Source organism: Rhamphochromis longiceps, linkage group LG16 (assembly GCF_057381845.1).
Source record: "Rhamphochromis longiceps isolate RC_006_pf linkage group LG16, R_longiceps_female_GT1.1, whole genome shotgun sequence".
Taxonomy (NCBI): Eukaryota; Metazoa; Chordata; class Actinopteri; order Cichliformes; family Cichlidae; genus Rhamphochromis; species Rhamphochromis longiceps.
In genome coordinates, this window is record NC_140572.1 from 20342575 (window position 1) to 20361122 (window position 18548).

An 18548-nucleotide genomic window follows, 5' to 3' on the forward strand; every position below is an offset into this window, starting at 1 on the left:
CTGTTTTGCCTTCACAGCAACACCTCCCCCGGCAAACATACATTTTCCCATTAGTGGAGGGATAAAATACGAGAAAGACAGAGAGTAGATAGCAGAAGGGAGTGGAAGTGAAGGGCAAGCTATAAAAGAGACATGAAAGATACGAGGGAGAAAAGGCTTTTGTCTGTGTTTCAGGAAAACCCATGAAAATGTGGTGAAATCATGGTGGAGATTTAAGTGATGGGAAGCCTGGCAAATATTTTAACTCAGGGAAAATGTTGCATTTAACATGGAAATCATATAAAGGTGAGGTTTAGTATTTAACATCAAGTCAGCACTCACATTCACAGAATGCACATTGTAAATTCAAACTCAGAGTCAGCAAAGGAACATAACAACATTTTAAGGAATGTTTATAATAAAAGAAACATAAAGTAATTCTGGGCACCAAAACATCAACAAATAAATACAGAAATAAATACAGAATTGCACAATTGATAATAGAGCGCACATTTGTTCTGTGAAAACCTTTTATGTTGCATCTGTTTATGTCATTTTTCATTATTGTGTCTCTTCTGTCAGTATATTTTGAGAACTTACATGAGTTAACTAACAAAGCACCTGTCTACAGTGCTGTGCAAAAGTCCTGATTTCCTCAGTTCACAATATTTTGCCAGGAAAATATGAAATAGATGCATAAATAGAAATAGAAATACAGTATATAAGGAAAGAAACAGAGTTTGCACAAGTATGACCACCTTTATTCTTTAACACATGCTGAACTCTCTTAGGCAAGCTTTCTTGTAATTTCTTTAAGTAGTCTTCAGTAATAGTTTGGGCTTCTTGAAGGACAAAAAAACTCTTCTTTGGATGTTTTTTAATAATAATAATAGAGTGCATTTATATAGCGCTTTTTGGGGCCCTCAAAGCGCTTTACAATTCCACTATTCATTCACTCTCACACACTGGTGGAGGCAAGCTACAGTTGTAGCCACAGCTGCCCTGGGACAGACTGACAGAAGCGAGGCTGCCATATTGCGCCATCGGCCCCTCTGGCCATCACCAGTAGGCGGTAGGTGAAGTGTCTTGCCCAAGGACACAACAAGGACACAACAACCAAGACTGTCCGAGCCGGGGCTCTGCATTTATAATTCCATCAATTTTGACAAGATCTCCAAAACCACTACTTGAAAGGAAATCCCAAACCATGACAGAGCCTCCGCGGTGTTTTACAGATGGCTGTAGGCACTCATTGTTGCACCTCTCTCCTGGTCTCCCACATATATGTTGAGGAAAACTGAAACTATAATTCATAAGAAATATCGTGGGCTGATAGCACCTTGAGAATCAATTCGTGGTGCAAAAACTGTGTTTTATATCTGTGAAAATGTGTTATCTTCGGCATTTATTTTTATGGATTAAAGAAATGGAAACAAATTATGCATTTTGGAACGGCTGCTAGTAACAAAGTGCCTAAACATACAATTTAAAAATTTTTTGATAAGTTGTCTGTTATCATTGTCATCAAACACTTTTTATGTTTGAATTATTCAAAGGTAAGTGTTAAAAAGATTAACAAAAAACAAACACAGAAAAAAACATGCGTCTCATGTGAAAAAGAAAGAAAAAGCAGCCAATGTCCAAAGACAAATGTCCTTCAGAACCACTCAAAGAATTAAAAGAAACTAAATATAAATAAATGAGTAACTCAAGGCTTTTGCACAGTACTGTAAGTGTCAAAGGTTTTCATCAGACAGTAGAAATAGTAATCCAAATAATCCAAATAATGCCACAAGTAACTATAAAAAGTAAACAGCATTATGTGTTTTTAAGCTACAAAAGTTTTAGTCTCATAAATCAGTCACTGTGACCTATGGTGCAACACAGAAAAACAACAATCTCTGGGATGTAAAGTTCCTATACTGTAAGCTACTGTCGAATGTCCCCCATCACAGAAGTACATCCGTTTTAGCAACCTTTCTGAGAATATTCATTCAAGTTTTGGAACTGGATAAATGTGTAAAGTGCAGTAAACGTGTTCATACGAAGGTGGGTTTGAGGTCTTCTTTGAATACCACGGGGCGTGGTGAGCGGTAGAGGCTCAAGTAGTCATCATACTCGCTGTCAGAGGAGTCTGAGGAGCTGTCTGAGTACAGGAGGGAGCCTCGCTGCAGGCAGGAGTCACAGTAAGGACGGTGGTAGTAGCAGTAATCGGTTGAGCTGCTGGAGTCTGAGTCCGAGTACCCACATGAGTCTCGAATGTGTCTGCGGTGCTGCTCGTTATCACCGCCTGCTCCCACATCCTCTGGAGCTTTACGGTTTTGTTCTTCACAATGCACGACCGAACATCTCGGGAGCCTTGAAACACACCTCTGACATGTTCTCACTACTTCACGCACTTTCGTGTCTTCCTCCTTTCCCTCTTCAAGGTCACTGTTGTGATGTGAGATACAGTTATCATCCACAGTAATATCTTCTGGACTTGGGAGCGCACATGTGTCTCTTGCTCTTGCACAGCCAGGAACCTCAGAGCCTGTGTAGAAGCAGGGAGGAGCTAAACCTCCTCTGGAGGAGTGAAAGGGCCGCCGCCTTTTTCTCATGGTATAAGGCGAGATGCTAGGGTAGCGAAAGAGTGCAGGAGAGGGAAGGGAGCAGGGTGTCCGTGGGGAGAGTGTAGAGTCTCTGGTCAGTTTTTGCTGAGAAGGTATCCTGGGCGCCTGATCGGGAGATCGAAGCGTGGTTTCCGTGATTGCATCCACGCTGAGTTCCTGTAGGATCTCCTGCAACTGTTCGCTACTAACAAAACCAGCTGGTTTAGTATTTGGTCCCACCTGAAGATTTAGGCCACTATAACTACCAAAGGTTTCAGCCATAGAGGGGTTCAACCCTCGTCGGTACTGCAGAGAGGTCACAAACTGAACTGTCTCCTCTGGTGTCCTGAGTAAACCCATAAACGGGAGGGATGCGTCCCGTTTGAGAGCAGATGCATTGTTTTGAGTTTCACAAGCAGGGATTTTGGTGGGAAGAGGGGAGGAAACAGAAATGGGAGCAGAGTAGTTTGAAATAGAGGAAGGAGCAGAGGACGGTGTAACAGCAGATAATGAACCATGAGCAGCAGTGAGGTGAGGTGAGAGAGCAGAGGGCGAGAGTGTTGATTTAGTGTCTTTCTGAGATTGAGAACAAGTAGAGGGGCCTTCCGACTGGAGCTCGGTCGTCTGAGTGGAGGACGAGTTGAGGTTAGTGGCAGAGGAGTCCATGTCTTGGTCCTCAGGGTGCTGGCTCGCTGACATGAGTCTCAGGAGTTTATCCTTGGCGTTGTTCACCTGCTCCTGGAGACTGTCGATCACGGCGTTCTTCTGAAAATTGTGGTGATACAGAGAAGTGAAAACATTTTGACACATACTGAGAAAATGTTGCTAGAAAAATCTGCCACTATGAAAACTTGGCACGCATCAGTTTCCTGCCTTTTGAATCAATATAAACAGAACAGTCAAGCAGTGACAGAAAGTCGTAAACATATGGTTAAGCAGCTGGTGCCACTTTGATTCAGCACTGACTCAGCCCTGTTTCATCTACACCACTAATGAAGTAATATGAAGGTGTCAGTTTTATATGTTGTACTGAATGTGTTTGTCACCTAATTTTGACAGTAAACTAGTCTGTTAAGAGGACTACCTGCAGCTTCAGGATGTAAACTCTTGAAATTTGTTTTTGTGTTTAATATAGAGACCAGTACTTGGACAGTGCATCACACACATTATTATAGATGAGGAACAAAGATGTGTCCAACACAGAAGCTGGTGGGACATTATAAGTGCCTTGTACGCTATCAGAACTGTGCTCTGCTGCTCCATTTCCATGTAGGTTTATTAGGTATAAAATAGAAACTAAAATAAAATAAAAAAGACTAGACACACTTAGTTTGAAATAACACAACCCATTACCTACTTTATTTACAAAAACCTTTGTCTCAGATAACAAGAGCCTTTATTAAAATCTGACTCTCTCTCCCACACTTTGCCTTTTTCCCTGTCCTCCTGCGTTTGCTCATAGGGGATCATATGATTGTTAGGGTTTCTTTCTAATACCCGAGTCTTTACCTTACTGTATAAAGCACACTGAGTGGACTATTGATGCTGTATAAATAAAATTGGCCGAAATTGAAATTTTTGTTACGTGTTAAACAGCCTGGAACCCTGATATGTCATGTTTTTTCACATCCATACCCACAATATAGAGAGATGTGAAGCATATAGTCGAGGACAATTTGAGTACAGCAAAGTGTCTGCATCAGTTTGCAACGCTTTAAAAAAGGCCACTAAATTGCAATATGTGCTACCACAATACTCAAAAAATGACAAATTGTTTAAAATCCTAATTGAGTTTAGCGACGTGATATATTTGCAGCCACGCCCCGAAGCATACTCTACTTTGGTGTTGATTTTACTCTAAATGTTACAATTCTTTACTACACAAACCTTATGCTCTATTTAAAAAAAGACAGTGATTGTTACCATAAACGAATCAAGGAAGTTTCTACTGAGATCATAAATAAGAGAAGTGGTGTCAGTTCTCCATATTCTTGCAACCAGAGGAGTCACCCCCTACTGGCCTTTATAAAGAAAGCACATTTCGTCTACAGGAGAGGAGTGGAAAACTTAAATCATCTGCAAAAAAATAAAGATTATGTGTCTTATAATTAAATGAAAAAGTTCTACTGCAGCTTTATATGAAATTCTAACATGAAACAAAGATGATTTCTTACCGAGTGGCTAATTCTGAGAAGAAAACAGTAACGTTACCTCATTAAGGAGTTTCTTCATTGAGCTGTTTTCCCCCAGCAGGTAGAAGATTTCATCCTGACTGTACACAGATGGCTGACTCTTACTGGGGCTGCTGAAATACTTGGCCATCTGACTCGGGTTGTTCTGATCTTCTTCAAACTGTCGCCACTGGGTCAGCTGTATGGGGCAAGTGAGATATTTTAGAGATATGAAAAAAATGTAGTTTTTTTTAACAAAAAAAGAAGATATATTATCAGGGTCATTTGATCTGGAATATTCACCAGGTGTATTTGCACAAACTGCTCACTGTTCAGCTATTTCCTTCCGTTCCAGAGGAGATGCATTCCTTTACCATAACAAAAGTCCTCTGCTAGACTCTTAGAGAGTAAACCTGTTTGCGACAGCCTACGTAGTTTTGACTCATAAACACCTTGTGTGTGAGTCACCCTCCACTACAGACATGGAAACCTGGCACACATAAAACTGCATGTGTGAGCACCGCAATCACTCACAGATTTACTACTTTATTCAAATGAAAAAGAAAAAGTCATAACCAAAGCTACCATTCGCGTGTCTATTTGTCATCTGTCTGTATTTAGTTTCTGTCTGTCTGATTGAGTCGGTTTATTTACTGCTGGTTTCTAAACATAGTATTCTATTATTATACAATCAGTTTATCCTTCACTTTAAGTAAATACGTTTGCCATATTTGAAAAAAAAAGTCCCTCTGTACACTGAAGCATCATTGTGTTCGCAAAAGTGAAATGGACAATCAGTAAACATAATACTTCTAGACACGATAAAGTTTATTTTCCAAGTAGTTTTCTGTTACGCAGATGCTAAAAAATGGAAAATGACATCAGTGTCTGACCTGAGGCACAAACAGCATGCAGTTTGTAGCCAGCGTGCAGATGAAGATGGCTCCAGCCACAGTACTGTAGACCACGTTGGGCCAAGTCTGCAGGAAGATGGACACGGGGGTGGCAACGGCGGAGGAGCAGGTGACCAAAGTGACGCATGTAATGATTGTAGGAGACTGGTTGACTGGGGGATGGCTGACATTACTTGTCAGTCCAGCTAGATAAGTGCCATAGAGGAGAAGACAACCCTAAAGAGAAACAAAGTAAAGACAAAGGGCATTAAAAGAAAAAAAAAAGGAAAAAAAAAGAAACATGGTGGATAAATAACCATTATTATTGTTTAAAAATTATTCATATTATACAAAAATGAATGACCAAAGTCTTTCAGATGTTAGGTTATTTAATACTTGACGTCTGAAACTATCATTTTGATTTGATTTCTCAAATTCAGCAGTTTTATTCACATGTATTCACTTAAGTAAAGCACTTGCAATGGTGTGTTTACATAAGGCAAACTGGAGAAAACAGTACAGCATACAGAATACACAGAAAACACCACGTGAAAGATAAATGATGCCATCAAAATAATGCAAAACTTTAAAATGTGCATTTAAACACTGATACAAATGTATAATAAAGTTTGAATAGAGACTAGTTACCTTTTGGACAGCAACAATAATGATCCACAGATTTGAGTACAAAGAAGAACAAGAAACCAGCTGCGACAACGAGTAGGAAACATCTCTTTCCATCACCTACATCATCAAAGAAAACAATACACCATCAGAGAGTTGATTTATTTAGCTGTCATCATTATGTATGAGTTTGTGATTTTCCAGTCACAAATTCAATTTTTCCTGCAATCTCATTCAATTTCACTTTCCATAATTTGACAGCAAAAAGCATTCAGGTGAACATTTAAGTCCCATGCATTTCGGTTTTCATCATTCTTAATGAAACCAAGTCATTTTACAACTTTTTGCTCAGCTTCAGGAAATCACCAATAATCCTACCTTGACAACAGCTCCCACAGATCGTGAACACCTGATGGGGTCGGTGAGGTTCCAAGCGGTGAGAATCAGCATGTCCACCAGGATCAACAGAGCCACCATACCCATCAACTGGATGTCCCTGATTATCTGACACATAGAGCATAGTCCCCAGTTATTATTTCACCAGTAGAGCATTTTCATTCATGTAGCGACACCTTGATTAAGTGGCACAGTTATCAGATACCAGATTGGATATGCACAGTAAAGAAATTTATATTAAGCAAAACAAGCTTTGTCTCTTATCCATGACCTAACCTGCTAGTTATTGCTTCAGAAACATCTCTGAATATCTCCTAAGCAATATAAATACCTGGGGCAGAACATGCTTGATGAATCTGGTAAATAGAGGAGGAAGAAAGAAAAATACATAATACATACTGACTATGTAAAAAGCAGCAAAGCGCAAAAATAAAATCACTTATATTGTTGCTTTCTGCAACAAATGTAATTGGACATGAAATTTTTATTAAAGAAATTTTTATCAACAAGGTTCGAAAGTGAGATGAAGCCAAGAGGTGGCCATGGCGACTAAAGATGAAAGGCGATAATCCCACAAACCGGTGGTAAAGACCACTGAGGGTGTTACATGCTTCTCTGTGCACCAGCACATGTGCCAGGCCGTTATTGTTTTTTCTGTCATCCTTTATTAACCTGTTCCCCCCTTTCTTGATCTATTCTTTATCCCTAGTGCTGCACACCTATTAAAGATGTTCTCTCTGCTCTTCCTCACCAGCACCAGTATTATTGCTCAGTTGTTCTTTTTTGCCGTTTTTGTTTGTTTGTTTGTTTTTAATTTATTCCTAGTTCAATTCAATTCAATAGTTGAGTTGGGAGTTATTGACAATCATGTTTTCAGTCTTGGTTTTATTAGTTTAGTTTACGACTATTAGCTTAAGCTGGAATCTGATTGCTCATTGTGTAGTTGTTCATGTTCTTTCTCTCTTGTTTGTTTATGGTTGGGCTCCTATTCCTTGTTATATCTATTTGTTTTATTTTTTAAAAGAACTATTTTTGCAATATTAAACATTTGTTGAACTGCAGCAGTGTTGTGGCATCTCATATGTTAGGTTTCTTTGAGCCATGGGTTTAGGGACCATAACATGAGAGGCCCTGAGTCCAAATCCCAGACCAGCCCCCAAATTTTGTATCTTATCCCAGAATCAAACTGTTATCTGAACATAAACTACTATACCAACATATTACAGTGGTTATATTGTTATATGTTGGCCTTGGCTGTGTCTAATATGGCATGGCTCAATTGCCTCAGCACGTAAGAAACCAGATTGTGAGATGTCATAAAGATAGAGAGGGTCCAAGAGTGTAAGTAGGCTACTTGGCATAAGTTAAAACAAAGAGCCAGGAGTGATTAAAAAGTAAAAAAGGTAAATGAAGATCCATGTTAACACAAACAGGCACAGTGGACGGCCTTAAATACAGCACAAATACACAATTTGCTATTTTTTGCTACATATAATTTGACTGAAAAGCAGATGGCGTGTTTGATGGTGGACAGAGTATCAGCAGAAACTAATGCATCAATAAAAAAACCCTGAATGAATTAAGCCTCTGCAGAAAGAAAGAAAAGAAGGAAACAGCAGCTTAAAAACAGCACAGTGCTGCACGATTCGCCAAAGATCATGAAAAGAAGCATTGTGACCATTAGTGAAAGCACTTTTAGTTAGAGTTACAACCAAATAAAAGCAAGAATAATACTTCAAGTAAGAGGAGGTCAACAGTGCTGGCTGTGAAACACGAGTGCAAACAATGTTGGGGAGATAGCAAGTTTGTGCTCAGAAACTGAAGGAAGGTTGCCCTGAGGTCTTAACAAAGTGGACACAGGAGGAAAGAGTGAAAACTATGTCCCCTAATTCAAAGAGACTACATCTGGAGTGTTTTAAAGTAGAAGGTCAAGCAACAAAATTCCTCCAGCAAGGAGCAGCTCTGAAAAGAATCATCTGTGAAAAGCACTTCCTCCAAGTCCAGGAGGATCAAATTTATCACCAAACCTACAGGCAAATATACAAATATATATATATATATATATATATATATATATATATATATATATATATATATATATATGGACTGTAGACTATGTAGGAAAACTGAAGAGCATGCCTACCACTCTCTTGTCCGGCACGCGCTGCGTGAACACCCTGTACAGTCTCCATGTCTTCCCCAAAATTGGGCCAAACACCAGGGTACTGCCTACACAAAGCATCCACATGCGAGTCTACGGTAGAGAGCATGGTATGAATACTTCAATCTAACAATGTCAACGCTAATACAGAGCGGTGAAGGGAAGTTGGACTCACTTGTAGAACAGCTATAGATGCTCCACTTTCCTCGACGGCAAACAGGAAACCGCTGCTATAGGTGAGGACACTTCCACAGAGAGTCAGGGCATTGAGGTTGGGGCTGGACATCTTTACTATCCTAATGACATGACACACATTATGTTAAATGACTTCTGTAAGCCTCTCTTTGTGTTTATATACTGCGTATGTTTCACTGTACCTGTTGTTTTTGAAGCGCAGGGTGAAAAGGAGGAAGCAAAATGCCAACAGGATTCCACAGGAGAGGAGCGTCCACACCACAGCAATTAGCACCGATGAGAGAGAGCGCCTCGGGAGCTCTGCTGCCATCTGCAAACGCATACATGCAACATGCAAACATGCATCCAAATTATTTCAGATGCTGCTCTTGTGCATCTGAAACTCTCATTTTTTGAAATCACGGACACAAAACAATAATAATAAAAAAAGAAACACAATTCATTTGGACAAACACGATTTTATTAAACAGCAAGAATTACCCTACAGACTTGGAACTTTTTTTGGCACAGTTGAAACGTTAAATTGAAAACTAAACGAAGCATTCAAGTAGAGATCGCACGTTACGAAGTTTTAGTTAACAGGCACGATGATGAGAGGTGCTGAGTTAACCCCGCTGTGATTCCTCCGTGGGTTAAAGTAGGGGAGAAGTCTGCCACTGAAGGTGCACCCAGTGAAGGAGTAGATGTGAGAATGAGAGTCCACGTTGTAAAATGAAACCTGTCCCCAGCCCATATCCACATACACCCCAATTCTCTGGGGCTTCTCAATCAGCGGGACACACACAGGGCTGTTGCTGAGAGCCCAGTAGCTCTCATCCTTTCGCATCCCCAGCGACCAGTAGCCCCTGTCGGGGTTTAGCACATTCCCTCCTTTTCTGGTCACCGTTTCAAGCGCAACTCCAATATCCCATTCTGTCTTTTCTTTCACCTCGACTTCATAGTAGAACCTTCCAGCAGAGAAGCCCTCCTTTCCCAAAACGCTCACACAAGGGTAAAATCGCTCTGGGTTGTCAGGAAGGCCGAGGGATACGTCACCGTGATAGACCTGCTTCTTGTTTTCAGACAGCACCAGCTTGGGATGAGCGGTATCAGGATCCAAATGCACATCCACAGCATATCGCTGAGCTTTCTGAAATTCGGATTCGCAGAGCCTCTTCACCTCAGCTTTTACCGTCTCCTCCAGCTGACACATTACTCTCCTCACCGCTCTCCTCACTATGCCCACATATTCAGTACTCTCTAAGCAGGTGTCGGACCAGTCTTTGGTGGCTGGCATTGTGGCAAAAGCTGGAAAGTATTGGAGAAGATAGAGATCATCGTCGGTGAACGAGAGCTGCTCCAGTTCATCTCTCCTGCAGCTCAGCTGATCAATCTCCTGCTCCAGCTCCAAGATAAGCCTGCTGGCCATGCTTTCTACTTGCTTCTGCTTTGCGCCAATCACCTCGGCCACTTCAGCCTGGCCTCTCTGGACAAGCTGGAACAGCTTGCTGAAGACGCGCAGACTCTCTTCAGTCTCCCTTTCTGTGTTTCTCCTGCTGATTTGAATGATTTTATTGATATCACAGATTTTCTGCAGTCGGTGATGGATCATTTCTCCCACCTCTTTTTTTGTGCTCCCGATCTGAGCCCTTCTGTTCCGGCTCTCATCCTCTATACGAACAGTCTGATGAGCCGTGTGGTCTTTCGTAATGCAGATCTGGCACACGTACACCTGGTCAGTGTTACAGAACAGGTCGAGCAGCTTTTCGTGCTGCTTACAAACCCTGTCTTGCATGTTTATCATGGGCTTAATCAAGCGGTGTTTCTTGAAGGTGCCTAGAACGTGATGGGGCTCTAGATGAGTCTCACAAAATGAGGCCAAACAGTCCAGACAGGATTTAAAAGCCTTGACTGTTTTTCCAATGCATACATCACATGAAACCTCTCCTTTGTGGCCCTGTGACTGATCCATAGCACTGCTCTCATTTTCATTTTTCTTTTCCACCAACTCCTTGAAATGAGAAGCCACCTCCGATATGAAGGTGTTAACTTTGAGGTCAGGCCGCATGTACAGCTTGTGCTTGCACATGGGACACTGAGGCATGTTAGAGGTCTGCCAATATCTTTGTAAACACTCCCTGCAGAAGTTGTGCCCACAAGGAGTGGACACTGGCTGGTTGAACAAATCCAGACAAATGGGGCAAAGGAGCTGCTCCTTGGACAGCACACTGCCAACTGTGGCCATATCTAGAAGCACAGAGAGAGAGAAAACAGGTGGTGTTTTATGCAATAAGTTGGCTCAGCTTCTTGTATTTTTGTCTTTCCACTATAGCGTTAGGGATAGGAACACTTGGTGCCTGGTGGGCTGTCCACATCCACAAATAGCAACAAATGCATGGTGTTAGATTTCATCAAAGAGTATTTCACTTTAGCTGAGCAGTTTTTATGTCAGTTGAGGTCATTAGAAAATAATAAAGAGAGCCCATAAAGACACTGAACTAAAGGATAATACTATGTTTCAATACTATTTTGTCATGTTAAAAATTACCATAACAAAGAAAACCGCAGTATGCTGTTCTTCCCTCCCCTGGGTGAGGATGCTATACACTCTGAGACACACCCAGCTGTGCAGGACAGCTGGCTGGGATCTTCACCAGGATTTTCAACAAATCCCTCGCACAGGCGACTGTCCCACTCTGCCTGAAGTCCTCCACCATAGTCCCCTTGCCTAAGAAGCCCCACATCACCGGCCTGAATGACTACAGACCGGTGGCACTCACCCCAGTGGTAATGAAATGCTTTGAGAAGCTGGTCCGCAGACACATCACAGCAGCCCTGCCCCGCAGCCTGGATCCACACCAGTTTGCCTACAGAGCAAACCGATCCACGGAAGACGCTGTAGCCACAGCACTCCATGCTGCATTAACTCACCTGGAAGAGCATGGTAGCTATGTGCGGATGCTCTTCGTGGATTACTGCTCAGCTTTTAACACCATCCTTCCACACAAACTGGTGGCCAAGCTACAAGACCTGGGGCTTCCATACAGCACCTGCATGTGGATCAATAGCTTCCTCTCGGGCCGTAGACAGAGAGTCAGAGTTGGCCATCACACATCCTCAGCCCTGAGTCTCAGCACTGGCTCACCCCAGGGCTGTGTGCTCAGTCCACTGCTCTACTCTCTCTACACACACGACTGCACTCCTCGCCACCACAGCAACATCTTTGTGAAATTTGCAGATGACACCACAGTGGTGGGGCTCATTTCCAAGGGAGACGAGTCTACGTACAGAGACGAGGTGGAGCAGCTGACGTCATGGTGTAAGGCCAATAACCTCCTCCTCAACACTTCAAAAACCAAAGAACTCATAATAGACTTCAGAAGGAAAAAGGCAGAGATCCAACCACTATTCATAAATGGGGACTGTGTAGAAAGGGTGGCAAGCTTCCGCTTCCTGGGAGTCAATATAGAGGAGAACCTTTCCTGGAGTGTGAACACCTCCGAGCTGCTGAAAAAGGCCCAACAGAGACTGTACTTCCTGAGAATTCTCAGGAGGAATAACATCACACAGAGACTGCTGGTGTCCTTCTACAGAGCCACCATTGAGAGTGTTCTAACTTACTGCATATGCATCTGGTACACTAGCTGCACAGGGGCTCAGAGGAAAGCACTCCAAGGGATCATTAACACCGCCCAAAAGATCACTGGCTGCCCTCTCCCCACACTGGAAGTTCTACACAACGCCCACTGTTTTAAAAAGGCCCAAAACATCATAAAAGACACCTCACATCCTGGCCACTCCCTGTTCGAACTGTTGCCCTCAGGCAGACGGTACAGGGCAATCAGAGCAAGGACTAATAGACTCAAACACAGCTGTTATCCAACTGCAATAACACATCTGAATACTACAAAAAAATGTCCATCACGCCACTCTTGTGTTAATCTATGCACGGTCTGAAGCATGTGTGTGGGAATGTATGTGAATGTTTTACTGTTATATCTTATTAGTATTTTAAGTATTCTATCTATTTTATTTATTGAATTTTATTGTTTTATTTATATTTTGATATTGCTAGGGATGATGCAATGATCGGGGACCATTCTTAATTTCGTTGTTCTCATGACAATGACAATAAAGTTTCTGATTCTGATTCCATGCATAAATTAACATCAGAAAGTGAAAGAAATCAAAGCGATAACTCACCTCAACTCGTTGTGGCACGGCACGAAGAGAAAAGCTTGTTTGTGTTCCTTTGACACAGCGTCTCGGCTACTTTAGCGTCTATTTGGAAAGTCTTATTAGACTTTCTTTGCCTGCCTCACGGTGCTGATCTCCGCTGACTCGTCTCTTAAGGGCACCAGTGACTGAGACGATACTAAACATAGCTTCGGTAGTCCACCCCTATTACCTTTCGGGATATGTACCATTCAAATTGCTTCTCGAGTAGGATAGTAGCACACTCCTAGCTTGCTTGGTGTGTTTATTTACACGGCTCACTTGTTCCACTGACCAACCGACCAACATTTAAAATCTGCATTTAAAAGTAATTTGAAAAAACAGGGGGTTTTTTTTAGGCTTTGAGTGAACGTCTCTCGATTAAAAGTAATTTGCTAATCGAATTAATCAGAAGTAGTTTCACCCTTTTCACCCTTTCACAAGGTCAACTGCACAAGACACGCCAGTGTGCCAGCACTTTGTGATGTAAAAAGAATCTGTTTACTGTGTAAATGCAGGAACATGTGCATGTGACATCTGGATAGTCTAGATACACAAATGTGTGACAAATTAAAGGAAAAACTAACTTGGCCAGCTGAGCTGACCATAAGAAAAATCCTGTTGATTTATTATGCTGTAAGAGAAATGTACTGGCATTGTAAGAGTAATTGTAAATCTGGACAAAGTTGTTCACCCTCACCTTTATACTCTGGTGAAACATTGAGGGTTTGCTGAGTGGCTGCATGTATATTAAAACAACATGAATCATATTCTATGGCCTTCCTGTCAAGAGCTCTCAACCAGCTGAACACCTATGGGAGATTTTAGACTCAATCATCTATCATCAAAACCAAGAATGAAGGGATATCTTTTGGAAGTATAGGGTTCTGAGTTTCTTTTCCTTTAATTTCTCACCCATGAGTATACAGTATGTGCTTGGCATTGTTATATTTTTCATTATAAGTATATATATTAACATGAGAGAGTGACAGAGAGAGGTTACCGTGCTGAGACTGCATAGCCTCTGCAGAACGTCGAGGCTGTCCTGCCTGCTGACTCCAGATTGGATGAAGCAAAATGGGGACTCACACTGGGAGCTGCAGTTCAGCTCAGGCTCCATGATTGGCACCAGTCCGTCCACCATCACAAAAACATCCTGTTAAGCAATCAATAGATTTCACAGATGTGATGAAATGGACAGAAGAAACACACTGCTCTTTGTGAAAAAAACAACAACGAAAACACTAAAATCACTTATTCCTGTTTTGCGATAACATTTTTACTGTATAATTATTTATCTTACTAATGGACCAATGTACTAAATTCCACAAGATACTAGAGACCAAGAAAACACATGTAGTGGCATTTTGTTTCTGTTTCCAGGTTTATGATTCACCTGACAGTTGTAGGACCTGAAGCCACCACAGTGTGGTGCTCTGACAGAAACCTCTGAGACGAGGAGTGACAGGGACAGAGACAGTGATTGTGCATTGCATAGATAGCAGCCCAAACAGAAACAGGCATTTTAAACAGACAAGAATATTAGAATTACTAGAATATAAATAAGAGAAGTTATTAGGCATTAGTGGTATTTCCAACTTTAAAACAATAAACATGTACAACAGGAACTCTGTTTCTGCTTATCCTCAATTTTTACCATCACCTTGTGATCCCAGAGGTAAACTAGCAAACAGTGGACCACAGCCTGTGACAACACACATTTTCACATTGACCAGGCAAAAGAAAAAGGAACAGCAGAGCTAATTTAGCATATCAAAGTTAACATTTCAGGGTTAAGATTTCCCCGACAGCCAAACAATCCACAATTATACCTTTAATTTAAAGCATCTGCAACTGAAGAGGTAAACTTTAATGCCAAACAACAGTTTGTCACTCTTGCCGCAGGAATTTTTATGAGGCTGCTCTGGGCTGCACTGACATGTTGCACGTTTAATTATGCGGCATGGTCTCACATGATACTGTGAGCTGTAACTAGGACAGACGAGAGTCTGATCGTTGTAATTGCTGCTGTGACTCAGCCACATGTTGCTAAGACGATGTAAGACTACTTGTATCGATACAAATTGGCAGACCGGTGGGTGTTTATGTGAGTAGAGTGCTATTAGGCATCACACGTCTCGCCTTTGTAGAATGACTAAGGTAACCTGAAAGGCTCTGGGGCTGTTCAGTTATGGGATCAATCAAAATGAAAGGGGGAATTGTGCAGAAATAGTGCAGTGTAGCAGTGTGGCATAAAAACATCCCATTTGCAAGCTCCTGAGTGAAAATGATTAAGCAGGGCTGACAGTAATGTAAAGTATAAGGCATTTCCAAATATTAAGGCTGTTTTCAGAACAAAGAAGCCATCTTTTCAATATATCTAGGAAATGTCTGGAGTTCCTGTTCATATCCTTTTGTCACTTTCCAAGTTTAGATCACAGTTCTTCTGCTTCCTGCAGGAAAAGCCGTCAGAGAGAGGCATTTCCGCAAGTTTTTTCTCAGAATCCTGCCTCTGTAGCTTTCAGCTTAGGCCAAAACCCACCCCCCTGCAGAGGTCAACATCCAACTGTGAGGGGGTCACCGTGTAAGCAGGGAGAGCAGTGCTAGACTCCAAGCTGAGCTTGGTTTTATGGACATGTTTTGACAGTTCAGAATAATCATGAGGAGTGTCTTTTGAAGTCCTGAAGGCTAAACCGCAAGTAATACCTGAGCTACCTGTAGCCTTGATTGTCTTACTTTAAACATGGGATGGGCCTAATGGGCTTAATGTGCCTGCAGCGGGGCTTTCACTTTTGTACTTATAAGTTTGTCTTTAAAAAAATTAAATAAAATAAAAAACTGTATGCAGTGATTTGCAAATCATTTGAACCCTGCGTTTGACTCGCTTCATAGACAACGTATCAGATATTGAGAAACATTGCTTTGTGGAAAATAACAGCACATTTTGGGACGTGACAGTTTGAAACGGATGCCAAAAACACATTTCAAAGACGTTGGAACAGGGATATGTTTCCCACTGTGTTGTGTCAGCTCTTCTTTTCATAACATTCTCACCTTTGGGAACTACAGAGACAAATTGCTCTTGTGAATGGCATTTCCCCCCCAGGTGTGCTTGATATGCCAGCAGATTGAAATTTCAGAGCCAATTTCATGACAAAAATGTTTTCAGAGATTGACAGCACTGGACTCCAGGCAGGCCAGTTCAGCACCCAGATTCTTACAGGGTCTGTGGTTGAAAGGGTTTAGCTGGAAAATATTGCTCAGAACCTAAAAACTGTATATGCTGTTTAGTATTAATGGTTCCTTCATGGCAAGTTTCACAGACTGTGGCTTGTATCTGTGCAATGATAGTCTCTGCACCTGCCTGTTTTAGATGACTCAGACCCAGAGAGGCATATAGTGTTTATGGTATTGTCTTTGCATAATAAAACTTTCACTTGTATTTCTGAATGCAGCAAAAACTGTGCTCACTCTCAGTGGTTGTTAGCAGTGTTTCTGAGCTGTGAAGTGATTTCCACCATATTTCGTTTTCTTGTTTAATGCAAATGTCCAAAAGCCCAATCATCACTTTTGGCTTTTTCCTTTATGTGAAAAGATTTCTCTCTATTCTCTGAATTTTTTCATAGTTTTATGCACCACAGAAAATGAAATTCAAAAATTATTCCTCACTTTATGTTGAGGACTATTTCTAAGTTTTTTGTTGTTACAGGATAATCCTTTTTAAATGTATTTTATGACATCTCCATTTAAAAAAAGCAACAAGTTTGAAAATTATATTTATTACAATTATATTTATTCTTCTTGCATTTTAAACTAAATAGAAAACCACAGCCAGTAGTTCCACATGTTTAATTTGGCAGATTTCTTTTTACACCAGATTCCCTTCCTGATACAACCCCAAAGGGATTTATATCTCCTTCCTGGATCGACTCGGGAATGTTTAATTTGTAAGCTTAATCTGTAAATGACACTATAGAGCCGTAGGTTAAATAATTTAAGAATCATCGCAGTTTCGCTGCCTTAAAATAAATAAACAAATAAAATAAAGTGAGTGTCTTTAAATGTTGGTAACAGGGGTGTACCACTGTGCCTCCCTTTGGGACACATTTTCTTACATTCTTAATTCTTATTAAAAATTGGAGTAAAGCCCATTCATTGTTCTGTCAATCACTCTGTTCATCTTTTAAGATTAGAGTGTTGTAACCATCAGATGTAAAGCCTGGTTCAGGGGCCATTATTGAAACATTCCTTCATAGCCAGTAATCCGTTTATAAGTTTATTCCCTAAGCTGATTTAGAACGCAATTACTGGCACTAAAATCCCACCTCAGGCCATTTCTGGGCACATCATCCATTTTTTTTTTGTAGGTTCTGGATTATATATTTTATAGAGACATCAATTCATCAAAATGTATATTTTCTCTGAGAACGGAAGCAATTTGACTATACAAGCAGAAAATCTGATGAGTTCTCAGCGTATCAGTTTAAAGTTTACCAAGAAAAAACTATAGAGAAACCTTATGTTATTAGCCTAATTATTTAATCATTATCATGAGAGTAGATACTGTAGATATAACATACAAGGATTGCATGTGGATCCATGCAAGCATCATATTAAAATATTATGTCATTAGTATGGGTCCAGATAAATTTCATCTGATTTTAGCCATACCGTCCAGACTTTGCAAAGAGCATAAACTGAATGAAACGTGCGTGTCATCACTGCTTTGTAATGAAGCACCAATAAAAAGAGAAACAGATAACATTAAAATAAAGTGAAGAAGAAAGCAATGATTTATGAGCTATAAAAATTTGAATATTGGATAAAACACCTGTACGAGATCGCTTAAAGAAAATAAGCCTTCCTCCGGGTTCGGTAGCATAATCAGCTGTGAAGTGCGATCCTATCCGGTAAAAGAGGCGACCGCTCATGGCTGTAATTAGTAGGCTGTACAGTAAAGCAGCCAATTTGTCAGCTAAACCCGCTGAGAAGAAGAAGAAGAAGAAGAAGAAAATAATGACTTCAAAAGAACAAACCTCGATCTTCAAACCGCACGCAGGATCCCATTGCTTCGTCCCGTCTCGGACTCCATGTCGCCAGACTCAGAAACCTTATGATAATAAAAACTGAAAATAAATTAAAATATAGTTCCTTATCTAACATTGCTACATGGCTTTCGCGGCCGCACACTTGGAACGATTCCCGCCCGTCACTCCGGAAAGAGCCCGTCACTCTGGAGAAGTTCAGCAGAACTCTGGAGTCCTCCTTTGCGCACGGAGGAAGGGGAGGGCGCGAGTGTGAGCGAGTGTGTGTGGGAGATACTGTCTCTCTCTCTCTCTCTCTC

At 41.1% G+C, this 18548-nt stretch overlaps 2 protein-coding genes across 3 annotated transcripts; both read right to left on the reverse strand.

The window, feature by feature from the left end:
• Positions 1 to 364: 364 nt before the first annotated feature.
• Positions 365 to 18460, reverse strand: gpr156 (G protein-coupled receptor 156). Of its 2 annotated transcripts, XM_085384750.1 has the most exons (10): positions 18241 to 18460; positions 14208 to 14360; positions 9193 to 9320; positions 8991 to 9111; positions 8798 to 8908; positions 6637 to 6762; positions 6283 to 6378; positions 5635 to 5871; positions 4782 to 4940; positions 365 to 3335 (listed from the first exon to the last, which is right to left on the reverse strand). In XM_085384750.1, the coding sequence occupies exons 2-10, from the start codon at positions 14346 to 14348 to the stop codon at positions 2019 to 2021; spliced, it is 2436 nt and encodes an 811-aa protein (XP_085240876.1). In that variant the 5' UTR covers positions 14349 to 14360; positions 18241 to 18460; the 3' UTR covers positions 365 to 2018. The 2 variants fall into 2 exon arrangements, with proteins under 2 accessions (XP_085240876.1, XP_085240877.1); XM_085384751.1 differs by lacking the exon at positions 8798 to 8908.
• Positions 9356 to 14240, reverse strand: LOC146651006 (zinc finger protein RFP-like). Its single transcript, XM_085384752.1, has 2 exons — positions 13193 to 14240; positions 9356 to 11236 (listed from the first exon to the last, which is right to left on the reverse strand). The coding sequence occupies exon 2, from the start codon at positions 11232 to 11234 to the stop codon at positions 9582 to 9584; it is 1653 nt and encodes a 550-aa protein (XP_085240878.1). The 5' UTR covers positions 11235 to 11236; positions 13193 to 14240; the 3' UTR covers positions 9356 to 9581.
• Positions 18461 to 18548: the final 88 nt, after the last annotated feature.